Below are 18,520 nucleotides of genomic sequence, written 5' to 3'. Positions count from 1 at the left end.
TGGAGACGTACTGTTTAATCATTCCTTTTCCATAATTTATGCAAATAAACATACAATTTAGCCCTGTTATAGCAAAATAAATTTAAAATCTTAAATACGCCGCTCGTGTTACGCGCGTGCGTTCCCCATCACTGTCATCAACCGACTGAATCTGTTTTAGACAACACCCGCCGCAGAACAGCGTCTCTGTCTTCCTTGTTATGACTTCTATCTTCGTGCTCTCTCTTGTGTATCTGTATAGATGTGTTGCTGAATTAGCGGACATTCATTCTTCGCGTAGCGAGGATAAATATCCATTGTATTAACATTTAGCATAGTTATAAAAATTTGATTTTCCAAATCAGGAGTGAAAATGTCCATTTGAAGATAACAAAAAATACGAATTCATCATTTAAAAAAATAAGAGAGATATATCAAGTCTTGTGTCCTATGTCGACTAGTGTTGTCACACACAGCCACACAAGAGTTAATATTAGGCCGCTTTGGCTGATGCGCCTATATCTCGTGTACTGAAATAAAAATAAAAATAAATTAAATAAATAAATAAATTGCTTTTTCCCCAAGTTCTTCTTCCTTCAAAAAAGCATCCAAACGGTTTTTGAACTGGTTGCCCGAAATGGAATGGACAATTAGACTTAGCATTTATTCCAGTCTGAAATTACCCTGCTGTAAAGGAAGTTTTTCTTGAGATTGAGGTGGAATTGAGGACGATAGAGCTTCCAGTTATGACGCCGTAAATTTGTGTTGGGATTTAATTGATACATACAGGGGGCAGTCCTAGTAATAATTACTATTGAGTATCTTATAAGTTTCTATCAATATCCTTCTCTTCTGTCTTTCTTCCAAAGATGTAAGTTCTAGTGCTTTTAATCTACCGTGGTTAGGCATCTGATCGCGCCACTTGCCCGTTGGCAGATGAACGATCGAGAATTGTCTGGTTCACGGAATCTTTATGCTTTGCTACTGAACCCTAATAAAATGAATGCAACTTCTACCTTGCACTGGGGTCCTGGTACCTTATTGTTTGGAAATTGTCTTGCGGTAGATCAGATCCTGGGGTCATGAAGGAGGGGCACTTGACGTGGTTTCTTGATTATTCTTATTACACGACACTGTGGATTACATGAATTATTAATCGCAAAAGTAACTGATTCACGATTGCGGTGTGAAGTGAGAATATCTAAGCACATGAATACTGACAGTTCGGTTATTAAAAATTGTTCTTTTGTCCGCCAGCGACTCCACAAATGTGCAGCTTATGTTATGTTTTTGTTCTTTCATTGTGCGTTTTGTAATATAAATAATATAGATGTACATAAATTAATTATAAACATTAATACGTAGTGTTTAAAACTGTCTGAACATTTTGTTAATTATCTCTGTTTATTAAGTATATTGTTAAGTGTCTTTGGTGCCGGGTAACCGAGGTTACAATATTTTAATTATTTATTAATTATTAAATCTACAACAAAGGTATATTTTTTTTGTTGATTTCCAGTTACTGGTGGACTACGACGAGTACCTCGAGGGTGTGTACATCCGCTACCGCCCGCTGGCGCTCGGCGCGGCGCCGGCGAACGATTCGTCGGGCGGGGACGGGTACGCCGTGCTGGCCGCCCGCAACGGCGGCAGTGGGAGCCATCTGCTGCAGCAGCTGCGCCCCAACGCCAAGTACGAGCTGTTCCTCGTGCCCTACTACAAGATGCTGCAAGGGAAGCCCTCCAACGCCAGGACTGGGAAGACTCTGGAGGATGGTAAGACTTCTAACCTAACCTATACCGAGTGACTTGCCCCAACGCCGAGTGTGAGCTGTTCTTCGTGCTCTACTACAAGATGCTGCCCTCCAACATGATATTATGAACATAACTTTAAAGTAAATTTAGAAGTTTATTATTTTTTTAAGAAAATACATAAATTACTATCCCTTTCGAATCAATCAAATGAGTTATGAAAAAATTTCGACGTAAAACCGGGGTTATGAAAAACGTTAATTGGGGGGATATTTTAATGATAATGAATGGAAAAATGGGACCTAAATATTTCGGTGTAAATTAGCGGGAAATCGTAATATCAAGGAACGTAAAAACGAAGTTTTATTTATTTATTTATATATACGCCCAATGGGCATTTTTAAGAACATATTTATACATAGAAAATTATTATAAAGGAAAGTAGAAATACTTAATGGTAAATAGTAGACTCGGTGGGAGTGGAGGCGAGAGAGGGGTGTTTATAATTGAATTTGATTCCGTGATCGTTTGAAAGAAGACAACTTTTTATCAAAGAAATCAAGACTGGTATGTTTGTTGGCAGACCTAAGAATTCTTGGCCTATGCCAATGAAAACCATAGTCAGTTCTATGGTTATCGGTATGAAAGAGTAAGTTTTGTCTGAGGTTTCTAGTTGGGATATTTCATTTTATTTAGCTCAGTAGTTCAGGCTCATCAAAGAGTGAGTTGAGAATTTTAAATAGGACTAGAAGGTCGGATTTATTTCGACGGTCTTGAAGAGAAAATATATTTAAGGTAGTTTCTAACTCATTATACGTATATTGGTCTATGGACAAGCCCAACCTCCAGCCTATAAATCTGATTCAATATTCTTGATGTGAACATCATGATATGGAGACCAAATAACAGAGGAATACTCTAGGTGCGGGCGAACTAGGGAACAGAAGAGAGTTTTGAGGGTATTGATATTTTTGAAGTCAGTTGTTCCCCTGTTAATAAATCCAAGGAGTTTTAATGATTTATTGATAACATGTTCAATATGAATTGTAAAATAAAGTTTAGCGTCAAGTATAATACCAAATTTCTATACCAGACACAGATAATATTCAATTGTTCAGTGAGTATGTATATCAATAGATGAAAAAAAAGCATTATAGTTTGAGCAAGAACAATAGGGGAAAGAGTGTTGTGCATATTTAGTGCTACAGACTAGCAGATGGGATAAATACTTATTTCTTGTCTCGCAAAAGGAGACATCAGGGGATGTCGGTTGGGCAAATATCAGAATTTGTAATAATATAATGTTACCTTGCAGTGCCCTCCGCCCCACCAGACAAGGTCCATGTCGGAATGATCAACAGCACTTCTGCGTTTGTCCGCTGGCAACCTCCACCCCTCGAGCACCAGAACGGAGTTATTCTCGGATATAAGGTAATCTAATAACTGGTAGTTTCTTTAAAGAACCGCTTAAGAGCTCGGTTTGAGTTCTCTGGAAGAGCGCAGGCAGTACCATGACTCGGTTGAAACATTCAAAATCCTAACAGAGCAATATAATGTACCGAAGTTCAAATCCACGTTTGCTGTGAAAAATTACCACCGTCTCAGGGGTCCTCCTTCTCATTCAACCCAGGAAAAACTTCCTGATAAACCGAGCTTTGGCCTTTTGGCAAATGGCCTTTCCGAGAAAGTGATTGCCCCACGCTCGGTTGATGAGTTCAAAAACCGCCCGGATGCACACATGAATTTATGTTTTCTTTTCATATTTTATATTTTTAGAACACAATATTTAACCACTTACTGACTTTTTATGTCTACTGGTTTAGAGACGTACCCATCTCTTTGTCAAGACACTCACGAGAAACTTCTAGATGTAGATTCTGCAGTGCACATGAGGAAACACCTATATACATGATACGTGAATATGATGCTTTACATCATAAAAGGAGTCCTTCTTTATAGGACCGCTGGTTAAACCTGGGGATGTTGAAGAGCTCGCCCCCTGCCTAATAGTCTGATACTATAAGGATTAGGGCTTGGAGGGGGAGACTTAGCAAAATGTAAACTCTCGCCTTCCACACAGTAGCCAGGCTCTCTATAGACCTGGGCTTGGAGGGCGAGAACTATTCACTGGAACCCCTCACAATAGATCTTCACGGGTCGCAGTGACGCCAGGAGCTTTCATAGCACTGACTCCATCACTAAGAATAAGAATCAGTATTTTATAAAAGCGCTACAATAACAATATCAACCATAAATGTACCTTTTTATTTCACTGTCATGACTTATTTACGTATTTGTTTACTCAGATCCAAATAAAGTCGAACTCCACGGGAAAGATCCTGGGGCAGATGTCTCTGAATGCGAGCACGACATCTGTCGTCATCAACAGCCTGTCGGTGGGGGGGCGCTACGGGGCGCGGGTCGCGGCGGCCACTGCGCGAGGAGCCGGCCCCTTCAGTGCTGCGGCCACGCTGCTCATGGACCCCAACTTGGCCCCCAACCTCCAAGTCAAGTTAGTTCACCCGACTGTCCTAGAAGACAATAATTACCCTAACCTTACTGTCTTGGTAGTCAAATAACCTCAGTTAACTGTCCTGGTAGTTGAATAACTACAAATTAAGTAAGCTAACCTTACCTTCGAGACAAGTTAACCTAACCTAACCTATCTTAAAAAATAAAATGAATTAAAGTCGTACATTGTCCAAGTTGAATGGAAGGTCTGTTGATGTCTGTCAATAGTCCAGCTTCTCCTGAATGAGCTCTCTGGGGTTTCCTCTTCATGAGGCAAATTTGAAGAAATTCCCCCCTAAGCTAATGTACGAGTCAAAGAATCTTGATTGTCATTATTTTTTTATTTTCTTTAAGGTATTATATTTTACTATGTATTTTGGTGATTACTAGTTCAGTACGCTTTCCATTTGCAGAACTGGCCCATCTCCGAGTGGTTCTACTAATCAGGTCTACCGAGAAACCTGGTTCATGGTTATATGTCTCTGTGGATCCATAATCATCATCCTGATTATGTTGGTGCTGATCTATTTGAAAGCGAGACGCACATCCGATAAGCAGTTGGGACATTTCAACGGTGAGTTTGGACTATATTTAAAGCCAGCTTTAGGTATTCGGCGAATTGTTGATACATTTCTGGTCAGAATTATAACGGTGCTAGATAAAATCTAGCTCATTGCACAGGTGACCGGAGAAGTGACGTCCAAAGGTAAAATGTAGGTGCCTCATATTGAGGGGTATCCGAACCACCCCCATATAGTCGCGTGATTTTGCGTGGTTTTCGAGTTATGCTTTTTTTAATGTGATTTGAACATTTTCAACCAAATCGGTTTATAATAAATATAAATTAATTTGTGGAAGGTTTTTTGAGGTTTTTTTTTGCAATTAATTTTTTTTCAATTATACTTTCACGCATAAAATAATCAGCTTCGTTACATTAATGAAAGCTACAAAAGTTTTGACCTAAAATGTAGAATTTAAGTTCGAGCAAGTCAGTCAATTTTCAACTCAAAATTTAAAATCTAAAAAGGCAATTCTTTATGTCTGAGTAGCTTTAAAAACTACGCCAGACTCTTAGCTTTTGTGTGTACTCGCAAAGGTTTGCCTTTGACCTAATTAAGCTCAACCAACAGGGCACTGCAGATTAAACAAACACCTTGCTAGAATGAACCTTTCCGAAACTTCTAGGCGTAGGTTCTGCAGTGCAGATGAGGAAACACCCATACACATTCTATGTTAATGTGATGCTTTACATCATAAGAGGAGCCTCGTCCTCGAGGGACCACTGGTTAAACCTGAGGATGTTAAAGAGCTCGCCCCCTACCTAATAGCCCGAACTTTACGGATCTGGGCTTGGAGGGCGAGATTTAGCAAAATGAGAGCTCTCACCTTACACACAGTAGCCAGGCTCTTTATAGACCCGGGCTTGGAAGGCGAGAACTATTCACTGGGACCTGTCACAATAGATCTTCATAGGTCACAGTGAGGTCAGCAGCTTGAATAGCACTGACCCCTACCTCTAAGAATAAGAATAAGCTTTTGTAATAATACAAAAAAATCGCTAAAATCAACCTTTAAAGGTACCGAGGTGGAAAACTCGTCAGAATAATTATGATAGAAAGTTTGTAAACTTACAAAAAAAAACTGTTAGAGATAAAATGGCAGCACGAGTAGCAGTAAACACAAGGTGAGAACGACTGAGGAGCTGACTGCCTTCGCCTCTCTACACCACTCGGACTGGGTGGAAAGTTCTTTTCAGGGCTATTGAGGTTGACTTGCAGTCGGCACAGTTGTGCCCCTACCTTCCGACTTTGTCTTTGACTCTGTTTGAGAGGGTGGCTTCTCATTTACGCCGAGAAGTCTGAATGCGGCAGACGCGGGTGACGAACCAGCGCAAATGGTAACGCATACAGTACAGCTTCCATAGTCGTCTTTACCTTTTCCCTAGATTTTGACCGGTGGCACATTACATTTTCCTCCCTCGGAACCTGTTAATAAATGGCTATGTTTCCAGTCCCCGTAGTGACAGCATCGGAGATCTGCGCCCTCAACAAGGAGTCCTCGCTTTGGCTGGAGCGCGGCTGGCGCTCGCGGGACAACACGCCCAGTCGGCTGGACGACAAGGACTGCCAGACCAAGCTGTTGCAGGGCTCTTTAGGTAACCGATGTCCATATAAGCGATTATGCAGCTCACCGGTAATGATGTTTCATAGTAACTACAGTCGAACTTGGTTATAGCGATCACGAAAATAGCGAGATCTCGGATGTAACGAGGAAACGTTCATCGACATTTCAGTTAATGGTTTTCTCCATACATTTATTCACTTTTATAACGAGCTACTTCTTAGACATACCGATCAAAAATATTGTCGACAGTTGAGCAAAAACTCTTCGATCATTTAAAAACATAATAGAGAAATAAAACTTATTTTTTTACATTTTTAAACTCGGACTCACGGCTCAAAGGTTCGTGGTTCGAATCCTGCTCAACCCCAACTTGACTCCCATTTTCTAATAGTGAGTTTTTTATGACTCGTTGAAAATGGCCCCCAAAATTAATATTTGGGTAAATCATAAGAACGTTAATATTTCTTTAAAATTAAAGTTTATCAATATATTTATTCATCAAACTGCTTCCCACCGCATATTCTCTTACTGAAGGTTTACTGATTGGTTGCAATATTCTCTGTAGGTCTTCAGCACCCCCTTGCCGACGGGAACAACTCGGAGTATGCGGAGGTCAACCTCAGTACTTTCTACCAGCAACAGCCAGGGGCGCCCAGGGGTCCCCCGGAGCCCTACGCCACTACCGCTCTCTGCATGCAAGGACCCAAATCTCTGGTAAATATTACATTACACTCATCATCATTGTCATCTCTCTTTCCACACCTAGCGGTCCATAGGGCACTGTATTTTAAAACCGAATGCAGCGTATTTTGATAATCTGTTCGATGGAGATAAAGTGCTCAATCTTACGCTTCAGGTGCCAGTCCGCAAACATGCTGCACCAAAAAAAAAACCTTTTATTTCTTTAAAAAACATTTCTTTATTTTCTGATAATTTTATTTTATGTATCTATATTTTATATATTTTATGTAGTTTTGTTTCATTATAATTGTTTTTTAATATTATTTTTAAAATGTTATTAAATATTTGTATATAACCACGTACCGACTTTTTCTGTGTCTACCGGTTTCGAGACGTGCCCGTCTCTTCGTCAGGACATTAATTAAACCAACATGCAAACCAACATGCAAAACCCACTGTACACCTTCATCATAGTTGTTGCACAAAAATATGAAACCAACGCAACGTGCATTTTAATAAGTACATGCACTGATTAGGACAAACATGCACTGATTAAATTATGAAAATATTCTCTTGTTTGAGAATTAATACATTGTTTGTATTCTTTTTTTATACAGAATAATGTTCCCTCTCTGTGTGTCTGTGCCAAGGGAAACATTTTACAAAATGTGAAACATGCCTTAAATTAGTTATTTTACAGAGTTAACATAATAATAATAATAGAAAAACGTAATTAATCCAATTAATCTAATTATCATTAACATAATAAACTAAAATAATCATAAAAAACATAACCAATTTATATAGACCATCCCAAATTTCTTAAACAGTACACACATTTTACCTATTTGGCTTGATCCATTCATCGATCCGTGCGCAGCCCACCTCCACTATCATTTCTGAATAGCAATTTTATATTGTGAGAACTTACTAATTGTCCTTATGGATAATGGAAGTAGATTGTATATTTTAACTGAGTAGTAGGCCAATTGACCGAAGGTTGTATTAGTTTTTTTAAATTTTTTGCAGCATCAGGGTGGAGTATCTAGTAATTATTTTATTTGTGAAAGAAGTTATGGAAGGTAGAGAATAGTAACAGAGCTTTTACATAAAGTTTTTTTATAGATTTTACATTAGGATTTTCAAATATACCGAGGGAGCTAGTTCTGATTGGGACTCTTAAGATAATGTTTATGAAAGCTTAATTTTTTATTTTAATTTTTATTTATCTTTTTACTATCAAATCGTGTGAGGATTGAGGAACAACTTTTTTTGTTCCTGTGTTAGGACTAAAAGAAGTCAAATACTTTCCTTTTGTTTGGAAAATGATCAATATATGCTGCAATTCGTGTGCCAATAGGGGGTAAAAATAAATGTATTCTTAATTTAATTTGCATAATAAACTTTTCCACAGGACCAGATAAATTCAGACGACTCATGTATGAAGTCAGCGGTGAGTCCTTCGTCTTCGGAGTACACGGATAACGAACTGCTCATCTCCCACCAACACTCCACACATCACCTTATACCCATGGTATTATTTCTCATTTATTTTTGTTTTTATTTGTTGAACTTACTTTCTTGCTTATTTGCTTATTTGCTTATTTGATTATTTGCTTATTTGATTATTTGCTTATTTGTTTAACTCGCTCACTTATTTCTTGCACCGGTACACCTATTGCATCATATCCCGATCATCGCACAAAGCCAAGATTTTTTTTTATTAATAAAAAATAAAAATACAATTTTACAACTAAATACAATTTTTAGCATTAATCAAATACATATATTTACATGAATGTTTCCCATTACGTAAAAGAAATAAACAATTCTTGTGTACATAATGGGGAGTGACGTCTTACAATAGTTTATTTTATTTTAATTAATATTATTTTTAAGATAACATATATAAATCACTAAAAAGATATAATCGATGTTTTTAATCAGTGTTACATAAGGAAGAATTATAGATGTAACTTCTCACTTCTTTCATATACTTTATTCCTGATACCCAATGGTTTTTTCATGTTTTCAGCAGTTAGATTTGAAATATTTATTTTCTTTTATTTAGGAAACATACAGTACAGTTACATAGTTTTATATTTTACACAGTTAGACTTAATTATGGTTAATTAAAGCCATTCCTTATAAATATTCAATTTTTCCCTTTTTAAATCTCTTATTTTTTTAATGTGTAGTGACTTCACAGCACCGTATCGCACGGGTGTATTTAAGACAGTAAGGAAAAGGTTGAACAATTGAAGAGGGAATGAATGATTCCTCGTTATTACATCCGAGATCTCGCTATTTTTGTGATCGTTATAACCAAGTTCGACTCATTTTGTATTTTTTTCTACTTTCAGCAAAACCGCAATCCTAACAATGTGCAAATGTATCACGAGCGCATCCCGGTGAATCCTTACAACGAACACATCGTTCAGCAGACGTCCCTCCCATACGACGCGGGCAAAATGAACTGCCGGCAGCCGCAGTACGGCTGCTCGGAGGGGAACTTCTCCCAGCAGAACACCGGCACGTACAACTCTTCAAACTCCGGAAACTACGCGGACATCCCCAACGGGGAGTACGCCAACTCTCAGGAAAACTTCAGAGAGAACTCCTGTTACGATCGATCGAACCCCAACGGCAATCCGAACCTCGGCAACTTCGTTTCTCATCCGAATCTGGAGATGCAACGATCGCATTTCCCCCACGACGCGAGGAACAACTTCAGCAACCCGAGTCTGGACACGAGGAACTACAACGCGCGGAATTTCGCCGGGAACCCTTCGAATTACGCCAATCATTACTCGGACTCCTCAGTACTGGACTGCAGAGAAGATGGGTACAGAAAGGACCGAAATTGTGGAATTAATTTAAGGGATATTTTGCCATCTCCGCCGGAACAGCCGTATGGAAGTTGCGCTGATTATAGGTAAGCTGAAATCATATTAACTATATTGGCAAATAAATGTTTGTTGCAGGAGGCGAAACCAGCAGTTCACAGTGAAGTTCTAGTGCCAACTCTAAAAAAAAATTATAAGGAGCCTGGAATATCGTTTTGGTAACATGGAAAATAATTACGGCGATCTTTGATTGATTTCAATATAGAATCACTACAAAAAAGGCATCTTACATGTGATTTAATTTTTCTTTTCAAAATTCTAAATAATATGGTTGATTTGCCGTATCTTTTACAAAATATTGGTTTCCGTTGTCCTCTTCGCTATACCGTATTAAATTCCTTTTTTTATACACCAACTTGTAAAAACAATTATACCTCGAATTCATTCATTAGACGTACCTGTAGAAATTATAATGGACAGATGGTTTGGAAGTATCACGACTGGACAAGAGATAACACGATATCTACTTACTGTCCAACGAGCGGGGTGGTGCGGGCGGGCGCGCGGCGAGCAGTACACGCCGTACGCAGCACGAGGTAGTCCGACATGAAAAACTCTGCGCATAGCACGTATTTAAAGGATATTTGCATCACTTCGATATTTTTAATCATAATTAGAAAAAACGTGAGAAATATCACAAAAAAACTTATGACATGTCATCTCAATGCCTTAATGTACATTTTCATTAATTTTTTTTAGTAAAAAAAAACACAGAACAGGCCCAAAACGCGACTTTTTAAACTGGGTCTGTAAGTATCCACATCGCCACTCGTGTAATTTTTGTGACCATCGGGCTTTACGTGTTAATAATGCATAATTTCTTTACTAATTGCAGAAAGAGATTAGAGCAGACATCTCCAGCGCAGAATCAAGGTGGCAGCATCAATATAAGATCCAATCCTCTTCCGCTGTCGCCGAATGCGGCCAAGAAGCAAATGGCGGAAAGTATCGCAGAGAGTTTACAAGACAACCAGCAGTTCAACTGTCGGTTTAACCCTCCTATGGGACAACCCCCACCGGTAAGTTAAAAAATCTAATACACAAGTACCATTCTATTTGCCATAGGGCTAATTTTTCAATTTGCATAAACTTATACGTGTAGTATCACCTCTCTATTGGGCCTGCCCACACACTCGATGAGTGGCATGGGAAGTAGCGAGGAAAGGAGGCAGAGACGTAGTGTACCAACATTACTCGTAATGCTCCTCGTCGTGTCCACCGCTTACTATTTCGTCGGTTTTTGAGCGCGAATCAAAGGACCGGCAAAGGAGCGCGAGTAGCTGGCCACATAATTGTGCGGTCGCAGTACGCATCGAGCGCTCACACAAGACGCGCGCGTCATTTTCGAATGATGTATATTTCTTTGTATGACATTGATACTAAAATTGCATAGCGCGCACGCTGCCACAGTTTCATCGTCCATTGTATAGACAAATGACAAGTGCGCAGCGTCGCGATTAATTGCGAGAGTGGAGCAGTGTGTGGGCAGAGAGGGCAACTTCGGGCGAGAGGGCGGCAGCGCGAGGAGCAAAGTGATGAGCAGCGCAAGGAGCATAATTTGGCGGGGCTATATGAGGAGAGTTCAGCGTGTGTTTTGATAAAATTGACATAGAAATATCTTTTGTTAAAATTTTACTGTTGATCGCGCCACTTGCCCGATGACAGATGAACGCTCAAATTGCTCAGGTTCGCGGAATGCATTATCTTTATTTAATTTGCCACTGAACCCTAATACAATGAATGCAATTACCCACCTTGTACTGGGGTTCTGGCACCTTATTATTTAGAACCTTTCTCGCGGCAGTCAGGATCAGATTAGATCCTTTGGTCAGAAAGGAGGGGCACTTGACGCAGTTTTCTTAAATATTAAATACGATTACACAAAACGGTGGATGTGAATTTTCAGGCCTTGCCTAGTATGCAGGTGAAATAATTCAATTAGATGAATCTCACCCGCATAAATAAAGGTTTCAGCTCTTTAACTTCACAAACATCAACAGATGTAAGAATTGAAGGAATATAGGTATTCAAATATGGGCAGAATGGTGAATGTTACACTGTGTGAAAAGTGGCCACTTAATCCAGCGAATGACAGCCTATATTGCCTTCCTAAAAATGTTCTTCATCTCTGTTGTAATATGTCAGTAGTGAATTAATTAAAATGTCATTTCTAATTTCCCAATAACCTGTTTCAGATTCCCTCCTTCCCTCACAGTTTCCAGACTGCGTCACAGTCCCACGGCCCGCCGTCACATTCCAAGCGGCAGCACTACCAGCCCGGGGTGTACCCGCAGCACGAGAAGGTGACTTACGGAGATAGGAATGGGGGGCCCGGTGACGAGGAGATAGAATACCAAGATATATTGGAACCGCAGGACTGTTTGTCACAGGTACAGTGACGAAATTCAATCTTCTGCAACCTTCTGTCCTTGCTGGATATAGGCCTCTTCAGTAGCTATGTCGTCGGACCATCTTTTTTGAGGTCGTCCGACGCTTCGCTTATTCTCCCAGGTCTCCATCTTAAAACTTTAGGGGTCCATCTTGTGGGGTCTTGTCTCGCAGCATGTCCTGCCCATGGCCACTTCAGTCCTGCCACGCGATCCATGACATCCGTTATTCTGGTTCTGTTCCTAATTTCTTCATTTCTAATTTTGTCTCTTAGGCTTATACCGAGTATGGATCTTTCTCTAATGCGTATGTAGTCACTGGCAGTATACATGATTCATATGTTTTTCTTTTCAGACAAATGAGAATCTTTTTATTTTCAAGTATGTGCCTTAAGTTAAGTTTTCAAAAAGCTGCCTAACTACATAATTCCTATTTGTCTCGGCTGCCACAGACAAAGTAAAAAATGAATACTTTCAACGACTTAAGATCTAGTGACTTCTAGCGACATTTGCTCGTGACGAGTTGTGATGACCGAAGACTTCGAGAAAAAACGAATTAGAGAGACCGTTATAGCCTCGTGCTACCTTTATATACCGTTCGAAGAGTACCGACCAAAACAACAATACTCTGGTGTGGTACTCACAAAAATCAATACGAATTTTAATTAAGAACTATATTAAAGAAAAAACTTAACATAATGTTTTCCAGGACTGCACATCATCCAACTTGGAAGGGGAGAGTGAGAACAACTGCTTCAGCATCAACGAGTGCGACTGCAGCTGCTCCGGGAGCGACATCAGCAGCAGTTGTGCCGGGGACCAGGTACGGAAACTTGATGATTTATGAGAATATAGTCGAACATGGTTTTACCATTAGAGTAATAACCTGATAGGGTCCATTCTATGATTATTGATCACGAACTAAGCTACAGTTCGCAGCAATACAACACGCCGTAGGTGCTTGGGTTGAGAATTTTGAGCACAAACCGAAACCGTCCATTACACGTTTGTTGTTAAACTAAAAACCAAACCAAAAAATTTGGAACGCTTTTGTCCTATGCAATAGAGCTTAAGGGTTTTTCTAGAGAATTTTTCCACCCTCTGTGAAAAACATAGCCAGTATAATTTCTGAAGTAGTGGAGTGATATGACTGAACTTAGAGATTCCAAAAATAAGTCTCGCTGCGGCATTCAACACAGACTGTAGGCGAGTCATTTTATTCGTTGGTAGACCTGCGTAGATACCATTACAATAATCGACTCTAGAAACTACAAACGTATTTATTAATTGATGGGCAGCATCAACTGGCAAATTTCTGCGTATGCATTTAATTTGTCTCAGCTAGTAGAAGCATGAACTTATCGTTCTACTAATTTGAGCGTCAAGAGAAAGGTCAGAATGAAGGAAGACTCCCAGTACTTTAATGGTGGGTAAAGCGGTACTCCTTACATCGGGCAGTGCCGTATCCTGAATCAAATTCTGTCATCTGGCTGAAGCCATCCATAGTTGTTCCGTTTTAGATGGGTTAAGTGTTAGTCTATTTTCAGCCATCCAGTGTCCTATTTTCTCAATGCCCATTGATCAAATTAACGAGCACATTTCTATCGCTCGGTTTACAATAAAAAAATCTGTGTATCATCTGCATAGCAGTGAGACAACAATCCATATTCATATTCTCAGTTTAGTATAAATATGTATGTGAACTGTTGGTTTCCAAAATAAATTAAAATATTTATTATTTTATATTACAGTTTCCGTGTCCATCGCCGATGCCCTGCTCCCAATTAACGCCGACAGCCCCATATCCGGAGCCATTCCTCGACGATCTGACTCCCCAGAACGGCTTTCCTCCCCCTCAGCCGCAGTTCTCCCACGGCGGTGACAGGCCCGACCAGAACAGGCCGCACTATTCGGAATACTGCGCAGACCCCGCGTATCCGGACAGCGACTACGCCAACGCCAGGGCGCAGAGCGGCGGGAGCGGGAGGGGGAAGAGTCCGGGGGTGGGCTCCTCGCGGGGAAGCCACGGGAGCGGCAAGAGTTCGAGGTCGAGGAGCTCCGAGAAGAAGGAATACAACTCTTCTAGCGAAAAGAAAAAATTAGGAGGTAAATCCGTCCGAATTTATTATTTATATTGGTTAGATGAGATCTTTTTTGCATGCAGATCTCGCTTCCATACATCCATGAGAAGATGTATGAATTCACTCAGTTCAATTCATTCATTTATGAATTCAAACATCATCTCATGCATGCGCGCCGATTATTCCGACTTTTGACATGTCCATCTTCAAGTATTTGTCGGATTTGGTCATGCCACGTCTTTCTCCGTCTTCCTCTATTTCGGCTTTCATCAACATTCGCACTGTAAGTATTCTTAGCCGTTCTTTCGCTGTTCATTCGCTCTACATGTGTAAACCAACGCTGAGCTCCTTTCTTGATTTTGTCAATAGTGCTTATCTCGACCTTACATGATGTACGGATCTCTACATTTGTGCATCTATCGTACATAGTTTTACCACACATTTGCCTGAGGGCTCGCATTTCAACAGCATTCAGCCTACTTTCATCCCTGTTTTTCCAAAGCCATACTTCGCTCCCATAACATTTATTCAAACATTTATTTGCCAAGGTTGATTTAAATGCACCGTTTACTCTGTTCCCGGCACTCACCCTCTTTTGAATACTTTCTCAGTCATTCCATCCCTAGTAAACATGCTTGTTTACAGTACATAGTTTGTACATGCATTACTTATTTTTCCACGTAGTCGCCTGCCTGTTCTATGCAGGTTGTAAGTCGTGGAACAAGCTTTTTGATGCCATCCTCGTAGAACTCTCCCGCAATCTCCTTCGTCCACTTCGAGACCTCTTGTTTTACTTCCTCATCGGTTAGAATTTTTTCAAGGAGTCTTCATGGAACGTGAAAAGATGAAAATCTGAATGCGCTAAGTCAGGGGAGTATGCAGGGTGGTTCAAAATGTCCCAACCAAACGAGTTAAAACGCGCCATGGTGGCGTTAGCCGTGTGCGGGCGAGCGTTGTCGTGCAACAAACACACTCCCTTTGTCAACATTCCCCTCCGTTTGTTTTGAATTTCGATATTTCAGCGTTTCTGTAATTGTTTTGTATAACAGAGATCTGGAAATTTGTGGGAAAATCGCAGACATTTCATCTACTGTCAATCGACGGTTTTCACAAACACTTTTGTCGGTTTTTCGCACCAACTTATCGGTCACAATTGAAGGTCTTCCACTCCTTTGCTCGTCATGAATATTCGTTCTTCCTTCATTAAACTCACGACACCACTTAAACACATTTGTTCGATTCCATGGCACCTTTGCCATAAACGGTTTTGATCCATGCAAAGTTGGAGTTTTTCCTTCCGCGAGAAGGAACCTCACAAGGCTGTCATATCAGCGCGCACCTCGCACTCGGGGGATTTCTTTGTATTGAAATGTTATTTTTTCAATTTTTATCCTTCTTCATGGACCAGGTGGATTTATCAACAATATTTTGAGTTTGTCCAAATTTTTGATAAATAAAATTTTCAGGCGTTGCCTAGTATGTAGGTGAAACAATTCAATTACACGAATCTCACCCGCATAAATAAAGGTTTCAGCTCTTTAACTTCACAGACATCAGCATATGAAAGAATTGAAGGGATATAGATGTTTAAATACGGGCAGAATGTTACACAGTGTGTAAGTGGCCACTTAAACCAGCCAATGACAGGTCTTAAGCCCTGTAGATGCTTAAACTTCTATATTACCTTGATTCTTCTTCATGGACCAGGTGGATTTATCAACAATATTTTGAGTTTGTCAAAATTTTTGTAGAAATAAAATTTTCAGGCGTTGCCTAGTATGAGGGTAAAACAATTCAATTACACGAATCTCACCCGCATAAATAAAGGTTTCAGCTCTTTAACTTCACAAACATCAGCATATGAAAGAATTGAAGGGATATAGATGTTCAAATACGGGCAGAATGTTACACAGCGTGTAAGTGGCCACTCAAACCAGCCAATGACAGGTCATAAGCCCTGTAAATGCCTAGACTTCCATATTCCCTTCTCAAAAATGTTTTCCCCTCTGTTGAAATAAATTCAGTATTTTTATAGTTATGACACGTTTAAGAAACCTTCACAAAGCATGAAATTTCACAAAAATGGGCCTGGCACGCACAGAGTGAATTCTATGTGTATTCGGCCAGTGCTCAAAGGGTCAATATTATCAGCCCAGGGAGTTGAATCCAGTCTTGTCTGCAAAAATTTGGACAAACTCAAAATGTTGTTGGGTTTTAACTTATCTGACATCAGCCACTAGTAATGTTCATTATGCGTTGACCGTAGAATTTAAGAAAATAATATAAACATTGTAAACTTATAATTAGAAATCAACCACTGATTTGAGTCTACTGAACACTTTATTTTATTTTTACAAATATAAACATATGAAAATAAAAACTTCGTGACAGTTGTTTCGCCTTATTAGGGCATTTTCAAACATCGAAACAATTGTCACGAAGTTTTTATTTTTATATGTTTATATTTGTAAAAATAAAATAAAGTGTTCAGTAGACTCAACTCAGTGTTTGATTTCTAATTATAAGTTTAAATATGGAGTTCTACAAAATAAACACCAAATCAATCAATAAACATTGTAAATTTTAATAAGACCTCACCATTTCCGTAATCGTTACAACCGATTTTGACTGTATTATGTTTGTAAAAAAATATACTAAACTAGCGAACACGACAGGCGTTGTCCTGCCCGAACGTTGGCTTGCCTGCTATCATCTTGGAAAATACTTTTCATCTAGGTACTTGTTTGTGATTAAATTCCAAAACTAAAAATTGTTGATATTCAAAAAATATTGAATTTAAGTGGGTACTTGTTTATGGTTGAATTCTAAAACATAAAATAAATATTTTTTCAAATATGGCATTCTTTTTGCAAACGTCAAACTCCGGTCGACTCACCAACAAAGTGGTGTTCTTATGTAGAAATACTATTTTTAAAAATGTATTGAATTCAATTAAAATCTCTAACCTACTTCCACTATTTATTAAAACAATTAGTAACGAGAAAATGTTTACAAGGCTATAAAAAAATGGATAGTGGAGCTAGGTAGAAGTAAAATGGATTGTCTCATTCGCCCATACCAATATTGAACCAACTGCTCCACGAGTGTACAGCTCATGTTAGGTTTTTTTTATTTTCAGTGTGTGTTTTGTAATATAAATAATATAGATGTAAGTACATAAATACCTTGTTTTTAAAACTGTCGTTTTTTTAAGTTAGTCTTCTTTGTTTATTCTCAAATGTAATTTTAAAAAAGTATATTGTTAAGTGTCCTTGGCACGGGAAACCCCGGTGAGGTCACATTATTTTTAATATTAACCATAGTTTGTAAGCAAAAAATATGAATAAATAAATGGTATTATTTTAGTGTTACCAAAAATCTAATAAAAAGAAATAAATGGGTAGAAATTATAAGGAATTTAAGAAAAAGATCTGATGAGATCCACAAAAAGCGAATTCTGTTTGTAAACAGTCAAAAAGAAATTTTTTTTTAATACACAAAAAAACAACATCTTTCCATTTTTTTGCAAATGCATTCTCCTCGAATGCAACCCTGGTAGATCGATGAATAAAACATTTATGCTCCTAACTTTTTTTTTACAATTTCGATTGAAGATTTTATATTTATAGTATCTACGAACACGCACAGCACAAACATCTATATTTCTCTGAAAACCTCACGTAAATCGGTAAAGCCGTTTAGGAGTACGGTGAGATCACACCTACAGAGGAATTATAAATATAAAGAAAAAAAAAAGAAAAAAAAGAATTTTTCAAATAATGGCCTTTAAATTAATATATAGTAATTTCTTTCAGATAAAAATCGCCAGGGATATTCCGCCAACAGACAAATGACCAATTCGTCTTCAAATCCAAGCCAACTTCACTCGGGATCAGCCTTCATAGCCGGAACGCCGCTCACGAAAATTTGACCTTTCGAGTAGTTTTATATCCTAGGCAGAGTTGAAAAGGCCATTAGTAAACGAAGAAGAAGAAGAAATCCTACGCAATCAAAATTCTGTTTTAAAATTGACCAAGCTTATTACATTTTTTGGGAAACAATAGTTGTAGGAGACTTTAAACTACAAAAATGAAATAAAA

General features: G+C 38.9%; 1 protein-coding gene across 1 annotated transcript in view; it reads left to right on the top strand.

The window, feature by feature from the left end:
- LOC148275641 (roundabout homolog 3-like) overlaps nt 1-18,520 on the top strand; it is a gene marked incomplete at its 5' end in the record, with an annotated part of 83,809 nt that extends 65,289 nt beyond the window's left edge. The window contains 13 exons of the mRNA XM_088235410.1: nt 1,499-1,754; nt 3,046-3,161; nt 4,037-4,242; nt 4,655-4,815; nt 6,253-6,396; nt 6,931-7,079; nt 8,461-8,580; nt 9,410-9,981; nt 10,788-10,971; nt 12,148-12,342; nt 13,049-13,162; nt 14,091-14,445; nt 18,236-18,520. Of these exons, the coding sequence (XP_088091536.1) occupies nt 1,499-1,754; nt 3,046-3,161; nt 4,037-4,242; nt 4,655-4,815; nt 6,253-6,396; nt 6,931-7,079; nt 8,461-8,580; nt 9,410-9,981; nt 10,788-10,971; nt 12,148-12,342; nt 13,049-13,162; nt 14,091-14,445; nt 18,236-18,351 (2,688 nt within the window). The remainder of the gene's footprint in view (nt 1-1,498; nt 1,755-3,045; nt 3,162-4,036; nt 4,243-4,654; nt 4,816-6,252; nt 6,397-6,930; nt 7,080-8,460; nt 8,581-9,409; nt 9,982-10,787; nt 10,972-12,147; nt 12,343-13,048; nt 13,163-14,090; nt 14,446-18,235) is intronic.

This window comes from Micrasema longulum, unplaced genomic scaffold (genome assembly GCF_059751315.1).
Source record: "Micrasema longulum isolate JH-2025_06_02 unplaced genomic scaffold, ASM5975131v1 h1tg001372l, whole genome shotgun sequence".
NCBI lineage: Eukaryota > Metazoa > Arthropoda > Insecta > Trichoptera > Brachycentridae > Micrasema > Micrasema longulum.
The sequence above is the reverse complement of the archived record's forward strand: the minus strand, read 5'-3'. Positions and strand labels throughout refer to the sequence as shown.